General features: G+C 36.7%; 1 protein-coding gene across 1 annotated transcript; it reads left to right on the plus strand.

The window, feature by feature from the left end:
- The first annotated feature begins 114 nt into the window (after nucleotides 1-114).
- On the plus strand, nucleotides 115-21,432 carry LOC109068176 (dihydropyridine-sensitive L-type skeletal muscle calcium channel subunit alpha-1-like). Its single transcript, XM_019085031.2, is given in 45 exon segments — nucleotides 115-806; nucleotides 2,111-2,216; nucleotides 3,680-3,819; nucleotides 4,020-4,153; nucleotides 4,388-4,540; nucleotides 4,712-4,917; nucleotides 5,560-5,663; nucleotides 5,934-6,073; nucleotides 6,203-6,287; nucleotides 6,367-6,527; nucleotides 6,731-6,956; nucleotides 7,035-7,242; nucleotides 7,315-7,435; nucleotides 7,661-7,775; nucleotides 8,391-8,487; nucleotides 8,710-8,779; nucleotides 9,136-9,268; nucleotides 9,407-9,536; nucleotides 9,622-9,681; nucleotides 9,766-9,872; nucleotides 11,592-11,679; nucleotides 11,879-11,986; nucleotides 12,074-12,126; nucleotides 12,207-12,353; nucleotides 12,463-12,664; nucleotides 12,913-13,071; nucleotides 13,639-13,749; nucleotides 13,840-13,923; nucleotides 14,459-14,506; nucleotides 14,701-14,727; nucleotides 14,836-14,961; nucleotides 15,327-15,392; nucleotides 15,508-15,599; nucleotides 15,744-15,903; nucleotides 16,018-16,145; nucleotides 16,273-16,369; nucleotides 16,849-16,951; nucleotides 17,025-17,126; nucleotides 17,221-17,348; nucleotides 17,430-17,552; nucleotides 17,644-17,864; nucleotides 17,944-18,029; nucleotides 19,171-19,256; nucleotides 19,351-19,437; nucleotides 19,530-21,432. Coding segments are annotated over 45 exon segments (5,568 nt in total). The 5' UTR covers nucleotides 115-597; the 3' UTR covers nucleotides 19,761-21,432.
- The last annotated feature ends 566 nt before the right edge of the window (nucleotides 21,433-21,998 follow it).

The following is a 21,998-nucleotide window of genomic DNA, read 5'->3' on the forward strand; positions in this document are numbered from 1 at the left end:
TTCTTTTTTCTTGGTGAAATTCAGAGTAACACTCGCTTCCTAAAATACAATGGTTATGTTATATATTTAGTTAGAAACGGCCTAAACTGGTTCCTGTAAACATTCCCATCTGCTGTTTTGTACAGTATATCACCAAGGGAAAAAGGCAGGCATATTTCAACACCAATAATGTATCCTATTCTTCATATTTTTTTCATTTCAATGTCTTATTTTATTTGTGGTGTTGTATAAGCATTCTCTTTCTTCATCTGCTGCACCCCAAGGCCACCTATCCCCTCCTCCACCTGCCTCCACTCCCCCAAGAATGGAAACTGACTGCCCGTCTATATATATCCCTCCGAATGGGCCAGCTGCGCCTAAATGCTCCCTACCCCTCCAATGCCTCCTTGTCTGGTGTAGGTTTGCAACAGGGGCCAGGGCCAAGAAGGTACACTGTGCCTTCTCAGAGAGGGCGAGATGGTGGATGAAGCTTAGGACCATACTAAAGATCTGACCTGGACTTAAGAAGACCAAGGATATGCTAAACTAGGAATCATTTCAGGTTTTGACTTTTTTTTTTGTGGGAATTGAGAAGATTTCACATTTAGGAGATCCAAAATGGAGTCAGGAGGTGGCGGCGGCGGTGGTGGTGGGGTGGCAGCTTTGGCCTCATTCATCATGAATGAAGAAGAACTAAAGAGAAAGCAAAGGGAGAAACTCAAGAAACTGCAGGCCACAGGAGGAAACCCTCGACCTCCACGTTCCTTGTTCTTCTTCACGCTCAAAAACCCTTTCCGGAAGACCTGCATCAACATTGTGGAATGGAAGTATCCTTCAAACTTACATCCATTTTGTTTCCATAGTTTTGGACTGTGGTTTGATGTTGGTTTAGTTTTGAATCATAATTGAAATGGGCATGATTTAGAAAGGCATCCATCCCCCAGAGAGCTGGTTTAGCATGCATGCCAGAAAAAGCATGCAACCATAACTTGGATCTGTCTTACTCGGTGTCATATGTTCAACAAAACCAGACTTGAGATACTTGCTCCATGATAGATATCTCCATCTGCGAGGTGGACAGACAGTTGTTTTTCGTAATCCCCAGGTTTAGTGTGTCTTAAGGTGTGGAAATCTGTCTCAGTTGTGAACTGAAGGTGTTAAGCTTTTGTTATGTGTCAGACTCCCCACGGTCAGCTGGATCAGGTCTTTACACTGAAGATGATAAGGATGAACCCCAGCCTATCTACAGCCAGTCAGTCAGCATATATTAATAAGACTTCAAACTAGTGTTAATCGGCACTAGTGTTAATTGTTTTGGCTTCATGGGGTTTTTAGCTATTAGATTGACAATTTATGTATATGTAAATATGTTTAAATGCACTTTTGAAGGCATTTGAATGCTGTAAGAATCTTTACTAACTAGGCCTACAAGTTCCTAAATTCACAACAAGAACAAATATTAACTGTGCTGCAATTCAGAAAATGTTGGAAGCGGCTTCTTAAATTCCTCTTTGAGACCTTGGAGACAAAACTGACATATACAGTAAACATTTGCTTTATGAAGTGAAGCTTTCAGATCCTGATTAGTTCATTAACTGAGTGTTTTGGCTTTTGTACTGAGGTGATTCGGAGATGTAATTTTGGAGCACTTTTTTGCATAGGCATATTTATACAGTTTAATCATATGCTGTGTACAGCTGTTGTGTGGGATCACTAGTGGACATGATGCTGAGCTGGCAGGGAAATTCTGATTCCACCGCCTAGTGGCAGAAATTCACAAATAATGACAGTTGCTAGTCATGTAGTTTAAACTGAAACAGCACTAATTGATGATTATAATATTTCTTACTGGACAAGAAATCATATATTTATTATATATTATATATTCTGTCCTAGTAAATGTTTACTCTGAGGTAAAACCATCTTTACTAGATGGCTTGTATGCCATTGATTCTAATTTAGTTACTGACCAGATAACTACCCAAAATCACTCTCGTTTCTTTAGTCACCAAAGCAACTTTTACTTGTATTTGGCACTGAGCGACTGTAAATTTCTGTTTAAATCTGATTTATGCAAATCATTTTCCAGTGGTTGTTAATGCTCATTGTTTTCCTGAGCAGACTCCCTCAGACCCTTTGAGATAATTATCCTGCTAACTATCTTCGCTAACTGTGTAGCTCTGGCTGTGTTTCTTCCCATGCCTGAAGAGGACACCAACAACACCAACTTAACATTGGTGAGATGTTCTTAAACTACACTTACCATTGTAAAACATACATGAATAATCTTTAATTACAGGTCATTTGCTATAATACATCAACTAATTTTGAAAACAAATGCTGCAGGTAGCTACAAAAACATTATGGTACTGCAATTAAAAGGATGAACTGGATTAAAGGGATAGTTATGTCTTAGAGGCACATCATGGTGTGTTGCCAGAGAATCTGAGATTCTTAAACATGTCCAAGATAAAGTGTTCAGATTTTTGGCTACTCAGGTCTTTGGCCCTTGGGTTATGAGGGGGACGTATTTGTTTTGAAACGGATATGTGTGCGCTAACATTTTCGCCCAGTTGGCGTTTGCACAGGACAAATTTGTGATTTGCATAAATAAGCTCTTGTGAGTTTAAGTTAAATAGAATTATGGGTTTATATGCAATGAATGCAATTTAGATCATGTTTTACAAACTAAAAATATACCATGCAGCAGGTGCTGTTTTGTGTCATGGGTTTTATATTTAGTCTTTTATTTGAGATGGTGTGGTGTTTATTAATACACTCATATCTCAGAAGGGGATTTTCATGACGCATCTAATGAGAAATTAATATAGATTCTATTGACATGACTGCCCTGTCCCACATTGAGTGTCCACTGCACAACTGCAGAGGACACAGAACTGTGCTGTTCTGCTTTTTTTATATGTGTAACCTTTTTTTGTTTTGGCTATATAAACACTTATATAATGATAAATCCTCTTTACACAAGCTTATTTCATGACTCAAGCTTTGATGGTATGTAGGTCACACACTCTTTCCACTAGCATGTGCAGTCATATTCTCCTCTCTCAGAACACAGAGTGCTATTAAATTTCAGATGGCACAAATCTGAGACCCCTTCACTTATTTACTCCCCTGGGTTTAGTGACTTACGCTGGTGGGCTGTCCATTCCTCAGATACTAAGTCATGAAACAGGAGCTGAGAGTGGGTCTCAGTAGACATGGTCAGAATGAGGTTAATATGGCCTGTTAGTGTAGAATTAGAGTCTGTGTGCTGTGTAAACATACTGATTGCAGTCACTGCACACTGAGGACAGTTGTTTGGTTTGGCAAAATGTTAAGGTTCAGGTTTCGTTGGCACCTTGCGCATGTTTTTTTTTTTTTTTTTTTACAGTTGACTGTGTGTCGAAGCTGCTAAAAACCCTTCTAAGATATAAAGTAATTTTAGGATATGGAAACTACAAAACATGAAGAACAAGAATGTTTAAGAAAATGTCTTGTAGGTTATAAATTCTAAATGTTAAAATACTTTCTCCCAATCCAGTTTAATATGCAGATATGGGTCTGAATTCAAATAAATAAATACTACATAAATAAATGTTTTTCATCTTTGAATTTGTGAGGGAAAAAAAGTCAGAATCGTGACTGTTTTATGTTTTACACCCCATTAAACCCTCCTATAACATTGTTTATTTCCTTGCAGGAGAGTCTGGAGTACATCTTCCTGATCATTTTCACTCTTGAGTGCTTTCTAAAGATAGTAGCGTATGGGCTTCTGTTCCATGAATGAGCCTATTTACGAAATTGTTGGAACATATTAGACTTTGTCATTGTGTTCATGGGGTAAGATGACATTTAAAATGTCCATAAGTCATATACAAAACACCCTGAAATGATTCCTAAAACTGTCCTGAACTCATTTCAACCATAGATTGTTTTTCTGTAGAGTTTGTGCAGTATTAATAATACAATAAAAGCTGGCCTTTTTAAAATGAATTGTTTCACATTTCTTAAATAATAGTACTTTTAAATTGCCTCCTCAGGCTCTTCACGCTTGGTGTGGACACCATCAACACAATAGCAGGAGTTCCCAAAGAGAAAGGAGGAGGGTTTGATATGAAGGCTCTTAGAGCATTTCGAGTCCTGCGACCGCTGCGGCTCGTGTCGGGAGTTCCCAGTAAGACTTTTAAGCACCACAAGTAGGCCAAGATAGGACTTTAAAGCTAGCTCCTTAATATACCTTAATATATAATTATGATAAGTATACTCCTATAATATTTCTAACAAACTGAGGCAGTGTTGAGTGAAAATTGTATATATGTACATGCTTTGTTAAGATTACAATATAATCATGTCTTTGTCGATTGTTAAAAAAAGCTGTTGTGTTAAAAGTATATTTGTTGTCATCCAGGCCTCCAGGTGGTAATGAGCTCTATTCTGAAGTCCATGTTGCCCCTCTTCCACATTGCATTGCTGGTCTTCTTCATGGTCACCATTTATGCCATTATGGGTTTGGAGCTGTTCAAGTGTAAAATGCACAAGACATGTTACTACCAGGGCACTAGTGAGTCTTTTTATTTGGAGACTGACATCAAATATATAAAGTGAATCTCATAACTGAAAACAAGTTTTAGAAATGTAAAAGAAATTACCTTATTTTAATGATAATGAATTGACAAATCAGTGTTAGTACTGCATAGCAGTAAAAGATCAATGATTTCAACCTCTGTTACAGATATCATTGCCATCAGGGAGAATGAGAAGCCATCGCCCTGTGCTCAGGCTGGACATGGGCGCCGCTGCACCATCAATGGCACTGAATGTCGGGCAGGTTGGCCTGGTCCCAACTTCGGCATCACCCATTTTGACAACTTTGGCTTTTCCATGCTCACAGTCTTTCAGTGTATCACAATGGAGAGCTGGACTGATGTTCTCTACTGGGTAATTACTTATGGCCATGAAAGTCCTCCTCTTTACTATCTTGTGGAGAGGCCAGAAGACAAACATTCATTTATATTATCAGGCAATAATTCAACTTCTCTATGCTAAAGTTAAATAATTATTGATAGGCTACTATAAATGTATCCATCAGTAGAATATATAAATTAATATATATTAAATTATGCTGATAGTCAGTCCAACAGCAGGATAACAAGGCTGATATTAGTTTTACACAACAGTTCAATAGACAAAAACCATGTATGACCTCACACAGCGTCCTAGAAATCGGCGCTCTAGTTAAAAGAAATACTTTTGTTTTAAATGGCGCCTCTAGACTTTTTTAAGGCAATTACATGTGTGATAGACCCATGAGCTCTTTGTGCGTCTCCAGGCAATACACAGAAGTAGTGTTGCATTGTCAGTGTGTTTGAACTAATTTGGTTTAATGACTCATTCATAAAAACAGCAACTTTCGCCACCTACTGATGCAAAGATGTAAACTGCAGAAAGATATCAGAAAAGATATAGAAAAATCCCCACCAATAATGCACAGAATGACAGTCTGTCTAGAGCAAGATTTTTGGAACATATCCAAAATTCATGTTTGTCAAAATCAAATATAGTGATGATTTGATCTTTTAGATTAATGATGCCATGGGGAACGACTGGCCCTGGATCTACTTCTTGACTCTGATACTTCTGGGCTCCTTCTTCATCCTGAACCTCGTCCTTGGAGTACTGAGCGGGTATTAGCTCTAGCTAAGGTTTTAATAAAATGTTTTAATACCAACTGCTTATTACCTACTTAAAGTTTGGTCGACAAGTTTGGTTTTATTATTATTTCACCTAAATACACTCTGGCTGGATGAGTCTACTGAATGGTTTATGGGACACAGATCTGTGCAATCAACTTAAATGACTCACTTTATTGAGACATAGAAATACAAGAATATTACATAAATGTTACATGAATGAATGTTAATTGGCCTAACTGAGACGAGTTTTCCTCTATACAGGGAGTTTACTAAGGAAAGGGAGAAGTCACGGTCACGAGGAGAGTACCAAAAGCTACGAGAGGGACAACAAATGGATGAAGATCTGAAAGGTTACATGGAATGGATCACTCATGCTGAAGTTATAGATGGAGATTATGAGGGTAATGGTGCTACTACAGTCCTCTGTATATATCTGATGTCATTCAAATGAAAATTTCAGTGTATGTATATTTGATAAAAAGCACAGGAACTGCATTTTTAACATTTCTCACTACTTTGATACTCTCCAGCGCTTCTTCTTCTTAGAAAGGACACTGATTCAGAGACAGACAGTTTATACCAGATGGAGGGGATCAACAGGGTGATCTATTTCTAGTGAGTGTGCAATCAAGAACAAAAATATGCATCATGATTTAACCGAAGTCACATTTTTCATTTACTGTGTAATCTGCAGCCGCCTCGCACGCCGCTGGAACATTGTTTTACGGAGGAAGTGTCATGTTTGGGTGAAATCTAAATTCTTCAACTGGTGGGTTCTCCTTGTTGTGTTACTCAACACTCTGGTCATAGCGACGGAGCATCATAACCAGACTGAGGGGTTAACAAGTTTCCAAGGTCTGTTCCATATAGCAGTAAAATACAATACATTAAGCAATACAAGATTCCCAACTCCTAGTAATTTAAAAGTTTTTTTGTTTGTTTTAAGGAATCTTTCAAATGGAATGATTCAACAGAATCATTCATAATTCTGTTGATTTTATATATATATATATATTGTGAATGAAGTGAGATCTTGATGAGTCTTGGTCCTTTTGCAGACACTGCCAATGTAATCCTGCTCATCTGTTTCACGATTGAGATGGTTATGAAAATGTATGCGTTTGGTCTGAGAGCCTACTTTATGTCCATCTTCAACCGATTTGACTGCTTTGTGGTCACGATCGGAATACTGGAGATCTTCCTGGTCGTGTCAAACATCATGACACCACTGGGGATCTCTGTGATGAGGTGTATACGACTCCTACGCTTATTCAAGATCACAAGGTACGTTCATTTATTTAAACCTCATTTATTTCATTTATTTATTTAATCTCACTGTTATTTCCTCTCATGGGTCTTTAGGTACTGGACATCACTAAATAACTTAGTGGCATCCTTACTCAACTCAGTGAAATCCATCGCCTCCCTACTCCTGCTCCTCTTCCTCTTCATTGTCATCTTCTCCCTCCTGGGTATGCAGGTGTTTGGTGGGAAATTCAACTTTCCTGACAGAGTGATTCAGCGCAGTAACTTTGACAACTTCCCACAGGCCCTCATCAGTGTGTTTCAGGTACTTGCAGTTTTAGCGAAATTGTGTTCTGACAACAGAAGCTGTTTATGTGACACTGGGCTTCATTATCAGGTCCTAACTGGAGAGGAGTGGGACTCGATCATGTACAATGGAATCATGGCTCATGGTGGACCTCAATCCCCAGGAATTCTTGTCAGCATTTACTTCATAATTCTGTATTTTTGTGGAAACTGTATCCTTTTGAAGCATATGTCATTATGTCCCTGTTATTTTGTCCGAACTGATTGGAGATGATAAATGGGAATTAAGTATGTTTAAAAGAATATAGCAAAGCACTTAGTCTAAAATAAACATTTGCCATTGTTTCTGCTTCTTAGTGCGAAGTATTTCAGAACCAGTCATGTTGTATTGTTGTGATAAGGCTGTTTGGACTTTTCCTTAGCAGGCTGTTGGTTAGTCGTTCTCTTGAATGTGTTCTTGGCTATCGCTGTGGACAATCTAGCTGAGGCTGAGAGTCTGACAGCAGCACAGAAAGAGAAAGCAGAGGAGAAAGCCAGAAGAAAACTCATGAGGTAAAAGAACAACTAATTAATACTTTTATCTCAGCAGGGATGCATTAAACTGATCAAAAGTCATATATATTGTGTAGAGTAGAGTAGAGTAGAGTATATCTTTAGTGTCCACCAAGGTGGATATTTTCCTTTGGCTCACCAATAAATTAAAAGAACTAAACAGACAGTTAAAAAATACAAAGAGAGGCTAAACAGACAGTTAAAAAAAGTCCTGAGTCCTGAAAATTTTTAGTTTCCACAAAACGTTTTCCACAGATTTTTCCACAGAAAATTCAGCTTTGCCATTACAGAAATAAATTACATTTTAAAATATATTAAGACTGAAACAGTTATTTTAGATTGTAATAATATTTCACAATATTACTGTTTTTAATATATTTTTTGATCAAATAAATTCAGCCTTGGTGAGCATAAGAGACTTCTTTCAAAAAAAATATATATATATATATATATATATATATATATATATATATATATATATATATATATATATATATATATATATATATACATATATATATACATATATATATTACAAACCCCAAACTTTTGAATGGTAGTGCATTTGCATATCTATATATTACTAAACAACATTTTGACTTATTTATTCAAATAAACATTGCCAGAGAAAAGTGAGGAGGAGAAGGCTCTGATGGCTAAGAGACTAATGGAGTCCAGGTCAAAAGCTGAGGGAATGCCCACAACAGCAAAGGTATGGTTGACTCAAAAGTGAGTATGGTTGTTCACTGTACTTATTTTAGATAAGCCTACTGCAATACTTGACTTTTGGCCTTCTGTCTAACACTATCAGGATGATTCACCATCAGGTCTTCAGTTAAAAACATAAAATTTTAGGCTCTGATGCTTGCTTATTGTCTGCTAAATAAACAAAATGTAAATGCCTAAACCAGTTTTATCATGTTTTTGTCTCCAGCTCAAGATAGATGAGTTTGAATCAAATGTTAATGAAGTGAAAGACCCCTTCCCTCCTGCAGACTTTCCAGGTAAGGCTGTAATACTCTAACACAAGAGTTTAAATTTCAACTGAGGGCTCTGCACTCCATAAAATGCTGGCTCAGACCTCACAGTACATCTCTAAACATGTAAAGGAAAAAGTTCAAAGATAGCTGGTCTATTATAAGTAAAATGTATTATTAGCTCCAGCTTCTAAGCTCATTTATGGAGCGCATTTTAAGCCACAGGGCTGGCTATTTTTCATTTGATTTTCGAGCTGTGCAAAATTAAATACAGCTTCATGATCAATGCTTATCCAAATAAATCTTATTTCACACAAGTAGATCACAAATAAAAGCATAGTATTTTTGAGTTGACCCAGCTGTAATCCTTCTCTCCTGCTCAGGTGATGATGAGGAAGAGGAACCAGAGATCCCAATCAGCCCCAGACCCAGACCCATGGCTGACCTGCAGCTCAAGGAGACAGTGGTTCCCATGCCTGAGGCCAGCTCCTTCTTCATCTTTGGGCCACAGAACAAGTGAGGCTTTATGCCCTGATTTATAACCCCATGTAGACCACTAAAATTAAATTTAGAACTAGACTTTAATTGTGCCTAACAAATGGCCATAAAATGATTTACCGTTGCTGTCCGATAACTGATGCTGTCTGTCGAAAGGTTCCGGAAGCTTTGCCACAGGATCATCAACCACACGACCTTCACCAACATCATCCTCCTCTTCATCCTCCTCAGCAGTATCTCCCTGGCTGCTGAAGACCCCATCGACCCCCATTCATTCCGAAACAAGGTAACAAAAACTTTGATTATTGTATTGCTTTAACTGAATTATTAGTTATGCGTTAAAAATTTACATTCACTAATTCATTTCACAGGTCTTGGCTTATGCCGACATTGTTTTTACGACTGTCTTCACCATTGAAATTGTGCTGAAGGTAATGTTATCGTTAACTTGATGTTACTTTCAGATTTTTTGGATGGGCTGACATCTAATTCAGCACTGATCTGATTATTTTTAGATGACGGTTTATGGAGCGTTCCTGCATACCGGCTCTTTCTGCCGAAACTCCTTCAACATTCTGGATCTCATTGTTGTGGGTGTTTCCCTCTTGTCCATGGGCATGGAGTAAGTTCAATAATAGTTTATGTTGTTTCAGTTTTTAGTATACGTTACCCATTGTTTTAATGCTTTCAAAAGATTATTTTTGTCTGCAACAAGGAATATTCTAACTTGAATATAAATTACAAAGACAACCCATTAAATAAAAAAAAATCAGTTAACTGTTCTCGCACATGCATTATTCTACTGATGAACACCTATAGCATATTTGTATGTAATTCAATATGTACAAACAGTGTGTGAACATACAGTATGTGTGAACAGCATAGTCCAATCAGCAAACAAATGACTCTTAAAGGGATACTCCACCCCAAAATGAAAATTTTGTCATTAATCACTTACCCCCATGTCATTCCCAACCCGTAAAAGCTCAGATCGTCTTCGGAACACAATTTAAGCTATTTTGGATGAAAACCTGGAGGCTTGAGACTGTCCCATAGACTGCCAAGTAAATAACAGTGTCAAGGTCCATAAAAGGTATGAAAATCGTCCTCAGAATACTCCATCTGCCATCAGACGTGCAATCTAGGTTATATGAAGCGAGTGGAACACTTTTTGTAAGCAAAGAAAACAAAAATAATGACTTTTTTCAATAATTCCTTTGTCAACGGTCTCCTCTGTGTCTCTCCATATCACTGTATGCTGTGTATGCTCTTCTGTGTCATCCGCGCCACAAGGATGCACTGTTTCTACGTGTATTTAGCTTTGATTTGAAATTAAACAACACACCCTTGTGGCGTGGATGACACAGAAGAGCAGAATGCGCCACAAGGATGCACTGTTTTTACGTGTATTTAGCTTTGATTTGAAATTAAACAACACACCCTTGTGGCGCGGATGACACAGAAGAGCATACACAGCATACAGTGATATGGAGAGACACAGAGGAGACAGTTGACAAAAGAATTGTTGAATAAAGTCGTTATTTTTGTTTTCTTCACTTACAAAAAGTGTTCCCGTCGCGTCATATAACCAAGATTGAACGTCTGATGGCAGATGGAGTATTCTGAGGACGACTTTCATAACTTTTCTGGACCTTGACACTGTTATTTACTTGGCAGTCTATGGGACAGTCTCAAGCCTCCAGGTTTTCATACAGAATATCTTAAATTGTGTTCCAAAGACGAACAGAGCTTTTACGGGTTTGGAACGACATGGGGGTAAGTGATTAATGAAAAAATTTTCATTTTGGGGTAGAGTATCCCTTTAAGAGCCAGTTCTTTTCGGACAATTAAAAATACATAGCACAACCAAATGTAGTTCAAACGATTCTTGAATAAATGACTCTTATGAGCCAGTTCTTTACAGTGAATCAAAAATATTTAGCCCAACTAATGTAGTCCAAGTGATTCTTGAACAGATGAGTCTCAAATACATTCAGCTCGTTGAGTGTAGTTCAACCGATTCCTGAATGAAGGTCTCTTGTGAGCCTGTTCTTTTCAATGAATCAGAAACACAGTGCAACCAATACTGTTCTAGATTTAATGACTCTTATTAGTCAGTTTGTTTTAGTGAATCAAAAACACAATGCTCAACCTGTGTATTCCCATTTGAGAATGAATTATTCTTAAGAGCCTGTTCAGTGAATCAAAAACATATAGAGCGTTCAATGTAAAGAAACACCTTCTGAGTTTTGTTAGTAGTACTTTCTAAAGTTAATATTTTTGTAAGTTTGAATTAAAATACAGTCAAGGCCGATAACTTAAATGCATTATTGGATTGCAGGTCGAGTACCATCTCAGTGGTGAAGATTCTCAGGGTGTTGAGGGTACTAAGACCTCTAAGAGCCATCAACAGAGCCAAAGGGTTAAAGGTGGGTATGCATTCAGCATCTTAATGAAAAAGCTGCTTTGATTTGTGATGTAGCATTTGTCTGTGTATTAAAATATGGATAGCTGCCATTGAAACTACTGAGGACTTTTTAAATGCTACTATTATATGGTTGGTTTAGGGCCAATCTTCAAAGCATGATACCAATTTGTGATTAAATATACTCAAATTTTCATCTCCAGCACGTGGTCCAGTGTATGTTTGTGGCCATAAAGACCATTGGTAATATTGTCCTGGTCACCATGCTCTTAGACTTCATGTTTGCCTGCATTGGAGTGCAGCTCTTCAAGGTGAGACAACCACCATATTGTGATTTAAAACCTTGCGTTTTAAAATGGAGGAAGTGACTGCATGCTAAATGTATTACCTTTATTTAGGGAAAATTGTACTATTGTACGGACCCTCTTCAAACAACAGCAGAGGAGTGTCAGTGAGTATTTTTAGCCACATTTCTTTAAATGTTGTGCTTTGACCTCTGAATGTTGCTACATTGCTTTTGGTTGTTTTTAGGGGAACATTTTTAAAGCATGTGCAAAACTCTCTTCATGACATGGAGGTCCATCAGCGCAAGTGGGTCAACAGCGATTTCAACTTTGACAATGTGCTGAATGGCATGCTGGCTCTCTTCACCATCTCCACATTTGAGGGCTGGCCAGAGTAAGTGTGTGAAAATCTCATCCTATTTTTTTTTTAATCTTCTTTTAATATTGATTAATCAGTCAAGAACATGTTTCACACAAACCCTTCCTTCACTCACCTTCAACAGGATCCTTTATAAGGCTATAGACTCAAATGCAGTAGACACAGGCCCTTTGTACAATAACCGGGTGGGCATCTCCATATTCTTTATCATCTACATCATCATCATCGCCTTCTTCATGATGAACATCTTCGTGGGCTTCGTCATTGTCACTTTCCAAAAACAAGGAGAGCAGGAATACAAGGACTGCGAGCTGGACAAGAACCAGGTAAACAGTGTGGTCTTAGATTGTTCTTCACATGCAATTTGATCCAGGAATTTGCGTGTATATTGAACAATTAATGTTAAACAAAATATCCTTTTTACAGTATACTATATATCAACATTTCAAATACCTGGTTTAACTCCACTTTTATTGTATATACAGTATCTATCATGTTTATGATGCTAATGCAACTGGGCTTACTGTGCTGTCATTTTATAATCAACTTCTCTTGCCGTCTCACCCCTCACCAGCGTCAATGTGTACAGTATGCACTCAAAGCACGGCCCCTTAAATGCTACATCCCGAAGAACCCGCACCAGTACCGTGTGTGGTACTTCGTGACCTCCTGTTACTTTGAGTATCTCATGTTCTTTCTCATCATGCTCAACACGCTGTGTCTTGGAATGCAGGTAAGCAGTTAAATAGCAGTTACCATTATTTACAGCTAATGATATTCACTACTGTTCAAAAGTTTGGGGTCAGTGAGATTTATTTAAAGAAATTAATACTTTTATTCAGCAAGGATGCATTAAATATTAAAATAGAAAACAATTGTATCTGTAATAATTGTAATACTACTGTATTTCACAATATTTCAGTATTTTTGATCAAATAAATGCAGCCTTGATGATCATAAGAAACTTCCTTCCTTCTTCCTCCTAAAAAATCTGATTTTGAATTCAGTCAATATTTTTTTTTTGCATATATACCGTGTTGATTATTTTCCATTATTTTAGTAATTATTATGTCATTTTATTGCTGCATGTAATATTATTTTTCATTACATTTATATTGCCTTTAATTTGACCATTAAAAACCTTAAAATTTACCACTGTTTTCAAGTCAATAAAGTAAACCTTAATCCCATTCTTTCTGTATGTAAGTCAGAACAATGTTCACTCTGTATAATAGTTTATAAAACATTTTCAAATTGGCTGTTTTGTTAATCTGTTGTCTCTCTTCTCTCTGTGGTACAGCACTGCAACCAGTCCGATCACATAACCAAACTCTCTGACAATCTTAACCTCATCTTCACTGTCCTGTTCACTGGCGAGATGATCGTCAAACTCATTGCATTCAAAGCAAAGGTACTCCTGTTTTTTCTCTGTATGAAAGTGAGTAAGAAGATGTGCTCTGTTTTATGACATTATTGGGATTCTGTGTGTGTCTTGACACAGGGTTACTTTGGAGATCCTTGGAACGTGTTTGATTTCATCATTGTGGTCGGTAGTATTGTTGACGTGGTCCTCAGTGAGGTTGATGTGAGTATGACAATAATTTGAGACTCCACACATATGTAAAAATATTGTCAGAGTGATTTACACGTTGTGTAAATGTCTCTACAAAAGCGAAAGCATTTCAAATGGCGACCAACAATGGCTTGTATTTTAAACCCGTATTTAGCGATACATGAAGCACAGACCACAGCAAGCTGTCAATGTCAGCATTAGTGCACAGGAGGTACCAATTTCATCAGCTCCAGCTTAGTATTCTTCTCATTCAAGCAACTTCACTCATCAGTGGCCATTGATGGGCTCATTTTCATGATTCATTTCACATATGTTAATGAACCACCCTCTTTCCATCGCTCACTGCTGCTTAATACACACCGCTCCACATCTCCAAGAGTGATTTGATGCACTTTTTATAGTCTTTATAAATAACCACTTGTTTTGGAAGTGTGATCCATCATTTTGATGTTTTGTTGACATTTGTCTCTGATTCACAAGATGCATTTCCGTTTCTATGATGTCGTCTCTCCTCCATCACCCTGACTTCTCATCTCTCTGTTCTCAGGCTGCGCTGGAGGCCAGTGGAGGACTGTGGTGTCTACATGGTTGTGCTGTAAATATCATTCTGCACTGCATGGGACAGACACTGCTCACATTATCATTTTTTAGAAGCTTAAATCTCCACAAATAAGCATCATACCACATTATGGTGTTGCTATTTTGCTTTATATGATGTTATATGCTATTACATTGTATTATATTGCATGACTGATGGAAAAGAGTGAAAACAGCCTATTCTTTTTTCAGGAAGTGAATCCAATGCAGGCAATAGCTGTAAGTACATTATCCTAGTTTGTTTTCTTTTTAAACACTTAAAAATGGCAACCTTTTATATTTATAAGTGGAACCAAATATTTCTCTCACAATTTTACTCATTTATAGGATGCAGAAAATGTCAGAGTTTCCATCACGTTCTTCCGGCTGTTCCGTGTGCTGCGTCTCATTAAACTGCTCAATCGTTCAGAGGGGATCAGGAACCTTTTGTGGACCTTTATTAAGTCCTTCCAGGTCAGACAAGATAATTACACATCACATCTCCATGACAAAAGAAAATGAAATAATTAATAATAGCTAGTTAAGAATATATAAGGATCATACAAATGTATTAATTTAATTTAATTTAATTTAATTTAATTTAATTTAATTTAATTTAATTTAATTTAATTTAATTTAATTTAATTTAATTTAATTTAATTTAATTTAATTTTTCTTTTCTTTTCTTTTCTTTTCTTTTCTTTTATTTTATTTTATTTTATTTTATTTTATTTTATTTTATTTTATTTTATTTTATTTTTTTATCCTTTTTTTAATGAAAAGTGCTTTAGCTTTAACTGAATGTATCTCACAGTATATGATGTTGTTTCCTGCTTCAGGCGCTGCCTCATGTGGGTCTTCTCATTGTCATGCTCTTCTTCATCTATGCTGTCATAGGGATGCAGGTGAGCTTCACTTACCTGGTTTCCTTCAGTTGTTTAAATTTCCTGTAGTTTCTCTCATTCATGTTATATTATTATCCAATTCCTTCTTCCTCTCTCTTTCTCCTTCTCTTTATAGATGTTTGGTAAAGTTGCTCTGGTTGATGGGACAGAGATTAACCGCAACAACAACTTCCAAACGTTCCCTCAAGCTGTATTGTTATTGTTCCGGTGAGTCAACAATGTACTGAGAGAAATGATTTTTGCTTGTTTGTTCTCTAATAAAAGTCATTCTTTAAAAACTTGAGAGCTCATATAGTGCAACTCTATTTTTAGTTGAATAATCAGGTAATTGATGAATGTGTGGGTTCACAGTGTTGCCACTGGAGAGCAGTGGCCTAAGATCATGCTGGCCTCAATGTACGGGAAGCTCTGTGACCCCAAATCAGACTACGGCCCTGGAGAGGAGTATACCTGCGGCTCCAGCATCGCTGTCTTCTACTTCCTCAGCTTTTACATGCTGTGTGCATTTTTGGTAAGCAAATATGAGGAACTTGTATTTAAACATGGTAAACTTGGAAATCAGCTCAGAATACAGGATCCGACATTGCTGTTTGTTTTAGTAACTAAATCATTCTCTTCCTGGTAGGTTATCAATTTGTTTGTGGCTGTCATTATGAACAATTTTGATTACCTCACTCACGATTGGTCAATCCTTGGCCCACATCACCTGGATGAGTTCAAGAGGATCTGGGCAGAGTATGACCCTGAAGCAACGTGAGTTAAAGCACACAAGGCTCCAGTGCCAGTGTCATCTTATCATTTAGCTCTGTGCTTCTTGGATATTTATTTTATGATTTGCCCTAAGACATAATAAAGTAATCTGTCTTCTGTCCTTATAAAGGGGACGAATCAAACATCTGGATGTAGTTACTCTCCTGCGGAGGATTCAACCACCGTTGGGTTTTGGTAAATTTTGTCCCCACCGCTCAGCATGTAAGGTAAGACAATTGCCATTTATTTAAGTATTTGGTTTCTGTATTCTGTTAAAAGTACAGTATAATGTTCAGAAGTTTAGGGTTGGTACAAATTTTTATGCTCACCAAGGCTGCATTTTATTTGATCAAAAATACAGTAAAAACAGCAATATTGTTCAATATTATTACAATTTAAAACAACTGTTATTTGTATTTGAATATATTTAAAAATGTAATTTATTCCTGATGGCAAAGCTGCTTCAGTGTCACATGATCCTTCAGAAATCATTCTAATATGCTGATTTGCAGCTCAAGAAACATTTCATATTATTATCAACAACAATGTAAACAATACAATTAAAAATAAGAATTTAAAAAAAATTAAAGCATCATAATTCAATGCATGCAAGACTTAATTAAAAAAAAGTACTGACCCAAAACATTTGATCAGTAGTGTATTTCAGTGAATATTTTAAATCTGAATTTGTGAACTTCCACCTCAGCGCCTGATTTCCATGAACATGCCGCTGAACAGCGACGGCACAGTGACCTTCAACGCCACACTCTTTGCACTGGTCAGAACAGCTTTGAAAATCAAAACTGAAGGTGTGTAATTGAGATCAAATTCAATTAGCAGTTTATTTTGCAGCACAGTTTTTAATTTTCATTTTTCTGTTAGGAAACTTTGAACAGGCCAATGAGGAGCTGAGAGCCATCATCAAGTCAATCTGGAAGAGGACCAGTATGAAGTTGTTGGACCAGGTGATTCCGCCCATTGGAGGTGAGATAGCTGCGATCATAGTCATTTGTGTTTAATTAACACGTTTTTGAAATGCAATCCATGTCTGACTGTAATGTAATTCTTTTGGCTGTAGAGGATGAAGTCACTGTTGGAAAGTTCTATGCAACCTTCCTGATTCAGGAACACTTCCGCAAGTTTATGAAGCGGCAGGAGGAATACTACGGTTACAGGCCCACCAAGAAAAATGCTGATGAGATTAAGGTGCATTTTTTGATTGTAATAACTCATAAAAAGGACACTTTTCTAGCAAAATACTAATAAGACTTCTGTCTGACTTTGCAGGCAGGTCTGCGCAGCATCGAGGAGGAAGCAGCACCTGAGCTGCACAGGGCCATCTCAGGTGACCTTATCGCTGAGGATGAGATGGAGCGTGCCTTGGAGGCCGGAGAGGAGGGCATCTACAGGGTCTGCACTGAAGCATCTTCATAAGGAAATAGATAAATGTAGACTAAGCCATCCATTTAGACTTACAGTCTCTGTGTCTCTATCTATGCAGCGGACAGGAGGTCTGTTTGGACTCCACACAGACCCCTTCTCCTCTGAGCCCAACAGCCCTCTCTCCACACAGATGACCAGCCAGAGGCCCCTGCAGTTTGTGGAGACTCATTTGGAGGATGTAGAGTCACCTCCTGACTCCGTCTTCCTCCCGAACACTGTGTTCTTCCCTGATAACATGCCAGCAACCAACACCAATAACAATGCCAACTTCGCTGAAGAGTGAGTGGATAACTATAATGAAAAATGGACTTAATGGGTATCTGTAAAGGTCACAATGCTCATTTGATGCTGTTTTTAGTATGTCATCCAGGTTTACATTTGAAAGCGAGTCACTGTCAGCTGCTGCAACCAGAAACTATTCATACGAGGACATAAGTGAAAACAGTAGGTGATCGAGGAAAAACATGAAATATAGAATAAACTAATTTATATAATCTTTTTTTTATTAGAAAAATTGTATCTTTTATTAGGAGTCGTAAGATTTAAAAAAAAAAAAAAATTTATTATGATATTGTTTTCAGGTCAATTAAGCATTTTATTACATTTTATACTCAACTCTTTACTGTAATACAGTTTATTTTACATTATTACATTGAAAAAAATGATTTTTTTATTAAATGTTATTTATTTTAAATACATTTTTATTAAAATGCACTATAACAAATGCCACCATATACATTACTGTTCAAAAGTTTGGGGTCAGTATAAATTTTTGGTAGCACTTTATTTTACAGTCCTGTTCCTCATGTACATACTATGTACTTATTTTAGTAATTACAATAACTATGTAATAACTAAGTACTAACCCTGAACCTACCCCTAAACCTAACCCCACCCCATGTAGTTACCTTGTATTACCAGAACTTTCTTAGATAAATACACTGTAAGTACACTACAAGTACATATATGTACATGTACTGTAAAATAAAGTGCAACCAAATTTTTTTTAAAGAAATTAATACTTTTAATTAGCAAGGATGCATTAAATTGATCAAAAGTGACAGTGAAGACATTGTAATGTTACAATATTTATATTTCAAATAAATGCTGTTCTTTTGATCTTTGTATTCATCAAAGAATCCTGAAAATCATGTTTTTACTGTACTGTACTGTAAAAATATATCAGAGCAACTGTTTTCCACATGATAATGATAAGAGATGTTTAAGAAAATTTTCCATATTAGAATGATTTCTAAAGGATCATGTGACATTGAAAACTGTAATAATGACTGCTGAAAATTCAGTTTCACATCACAGGAATAAATTACATTTGAAAATCTATTAAAATAGAAAACATTTTAATTTGTAATAATATTCCACAATTTTACTGTTTTTACCGTATTTTTGATCAAATAAATGCAGCCTTTGTGAGCATAAAAGACTTCTTTAAAAAAAACATTTAAAAATCTATTATAATCTATCAAGCCATTTATAATCATTTCACCGTGAATCACATAATAATCACAATGACAGTAATCTGCACACTTTATTGTATAAATGACATTATTTCCTGTGCAACCAATAGGAGACTCCAGTTCGTATGTGGGCGGGGCCTCAAGCGTTGATGACAGACGGCTGTCAGATTTCACTGTGAGGACCGATATCACACAGGTGTGGACAGGTGTCACATTTCCTGAGCTAAACACGGTCCAGTGACTACTTGATATTCCCCTCTGACTCCTCCGTGTGTGTCTGACTCTCTCAGTTCCCCTTTAACCCCTCATATGGAGCGGCAAAGAACCACAGAGAAGCAACAGAAGCTTCACCAGCCACCGACAAACTCATTCAGCAGGTAAAATGCCCCGGCCAGATCTCATGTACTTCACATTCATTCCGTACCTTCTCAGGAAAGACTATTATACTGTATTTTGCATGAATCCTCAGGCACTGAGAGACGGTGGTCTAGACTCCTTGGCTGAGGACCCACAGTTTGTATATGTGACTAGGAAGGAGCTGGCAGAAGCCATTAATATTGGTGTGGAAGATATGGAGGGCATGGCTCAGAGAATTGTTAACGGGCAGAGCAGCAAGGTAACAAAACGTAAATGCCGTCCCATCCCAATTCCACCCGGCACCGAGTCAACCAAACCCAAGGAAAACACTAGTGCGGTGTAGAAACACACTGAGAGACATTCAGCAAATTCACAAGACGTCATCAGCCTAAATCTTCTGCCATTGTCCAAAATCACTTACTTCAGTTTATGAACAGGTAGTGCACTGGTTGATTTGAAGGGTACTTTTTTCAAAGATGGTAAGAGAAATAACATATAAAAAAGAATGTCTGTCTGGAGAACGTTACTGCTATTTAAATGAGGTCAGGTGATTTTTATTTCTGATGGCTGTTCTGATTTAGGACTTGTTTTTTGGTGACTGAATTTACCAAATATCCTCAATGATATTGTTCACACTCTGATCTGTGAACATTTACAGTTGAGTGAGTTATATAACACAGACAAATGCCTGAAAACTTTGTAATCTGTGGACATAGAGCCACAAAGGCAAGTCTTTTCTATTGGTTTGTCTGCCACATGTACCTGGGGTTTAAACCTTTTCGTATTTAGTTATAAAATAATTGTTACACTGAATGGAGGGATTATCATCCTGACATCTTGTTTAAAAGGAAATATTTAGCATTTTTTTAAAGGTGAAATTTAGAGAGAAAAAAAACCATAATGTGCACATAAAACATAGTGGTCCTAAAAAGAAATTAGATTTTGTTTCATTTTCATTACATTTTTTATCTAATTTAAATGGAAAATGTTTAAATGATTGTGTTTCACAGGACAAATACAATATGCAAAACACTTCATTTGTGTTTTTACATTTATTCACTTAGCAAATGCTCCAAAGTGACTTATAAATGAGGCAGGAAAGGCTTATAATGTCTGATAAAGGCTTAAATGAAATTATTTTATCTGCAAATTGAAGTATATATTCATATGTTTCACATGAGCCTTTACATTCTTCAAAAGAATCTTCCTCAGTGCTCAATATAGGATTTAAAATGAAATGTCGGTCATTGGCTTATATATGAAGAAACATCCCCCTTTTTTCTGGAGAATGCTAAAGATTAAGGATTGGGGTGTTTTTTTTTTTTTTTTTTGTTCAATTATTATTATTTTTCATTTAACAGCGTGTATATTTGTTGTATACTACAGTTAAGATGGATATAGGACAGTGGTAATGGGATCAGTACGTGACGCAGGCCGGATTTGAACTGTGTCCCCTTGAGAACAAGGATTTTTTTTTTTTTTTGTGCACTACCCACAGCCACTGACACATTTTTCCTTAGAAAAGGGATTTTTAGTGGGCTAGAGGAGTTTTCTAGGGACTTTGGATGTAGACATTTACATGTTAAGCATGCATATCAAAAATACAGTGCAGATACTTGACTAAAATAACACTGAAACTAAAAAGAAAAAAATAGTTTTTAACTGAGCTAAAATGTAACAATGTTTTTTTAATCTTCTCAGTTTAGCAGCTGAAGTCCTAAAATGAAATCATTTTGCTTGTGACTTCATTGACTATTGCAAAGATGCACCTTTAAAAACAAAAGAATGTGTTGACCGATGCCAAAGATTGACGCCTTAAAGCTGTATTTTCTCTTGTATAATGTCTGATCTGTCATTTCTGTTCAGCACATTTTTTATTTATTTTTTCATTGCAAAGTACAAAATTTTGTTGATGGATTTGCGTTGGTAAGTTACACACATTTTCACTTTCCACCTCAGCCTGTGTGTGTCTTGCAAATGAATATCTAATGAAGTTGAAAGTGCAATTTAATAAACATGAAAGAGACGTTCACATTTTTTCTTGGGATAAGGGAAAATTCTCTCTAGCTATTTAGATTCATATCGTGTTATATAAATTATCAGGAAAATATGCAAATCATTTGATGAAAACATGAAATATTAACACTTAAAAAGTAAATTATATTAATTCACTGTTTTTCAAATAAGAGCACAGTAATAATCCCATTTTAATTTTACTGAATAGCTTTAATATTCATTCATATAACTGTCCTGTCACTCTATTATTGAGCTTTACAGCTACATTAAATTTGCCTGTGAGCACATACAGATGAAGTGCAACTGCAAATAGCACAAAGCAAAAGCTAGTACTTAAATATTATTATTAATATCATGTTTGCTGTAGACAGATGGTGTGATGAGTGGTCTATGTACAGTGCAGCTGTACTACACTGTAGAGAGGGAAACCTGAGAGGAGCTCCAGGTACTATTAATACTGCAACACGTTACAGCTCAAGCCTTTTTATGGCATGAAACTAAATCCATAAAGCAGAGCTGAGAAGTTCAGACAGCGTATGAACTGACGTCACAAATGTAAAAGCAG

This window comes from Cyprinus carpio, chromosome A8 (assembly GCF_018340385.1).
Source record: "Cyprinus carpio isolate SPL01 chromosome A8, ASM1834038v1, whole genome shotgun sequence".
In the NCBI taxonomy this organism is placed as follows: Eukaryota; Metazoa; Chordata; class Actinopteri; order Cypriniformes; family Cyprinidae; genus Cyprinus; species Cyprinus carpio.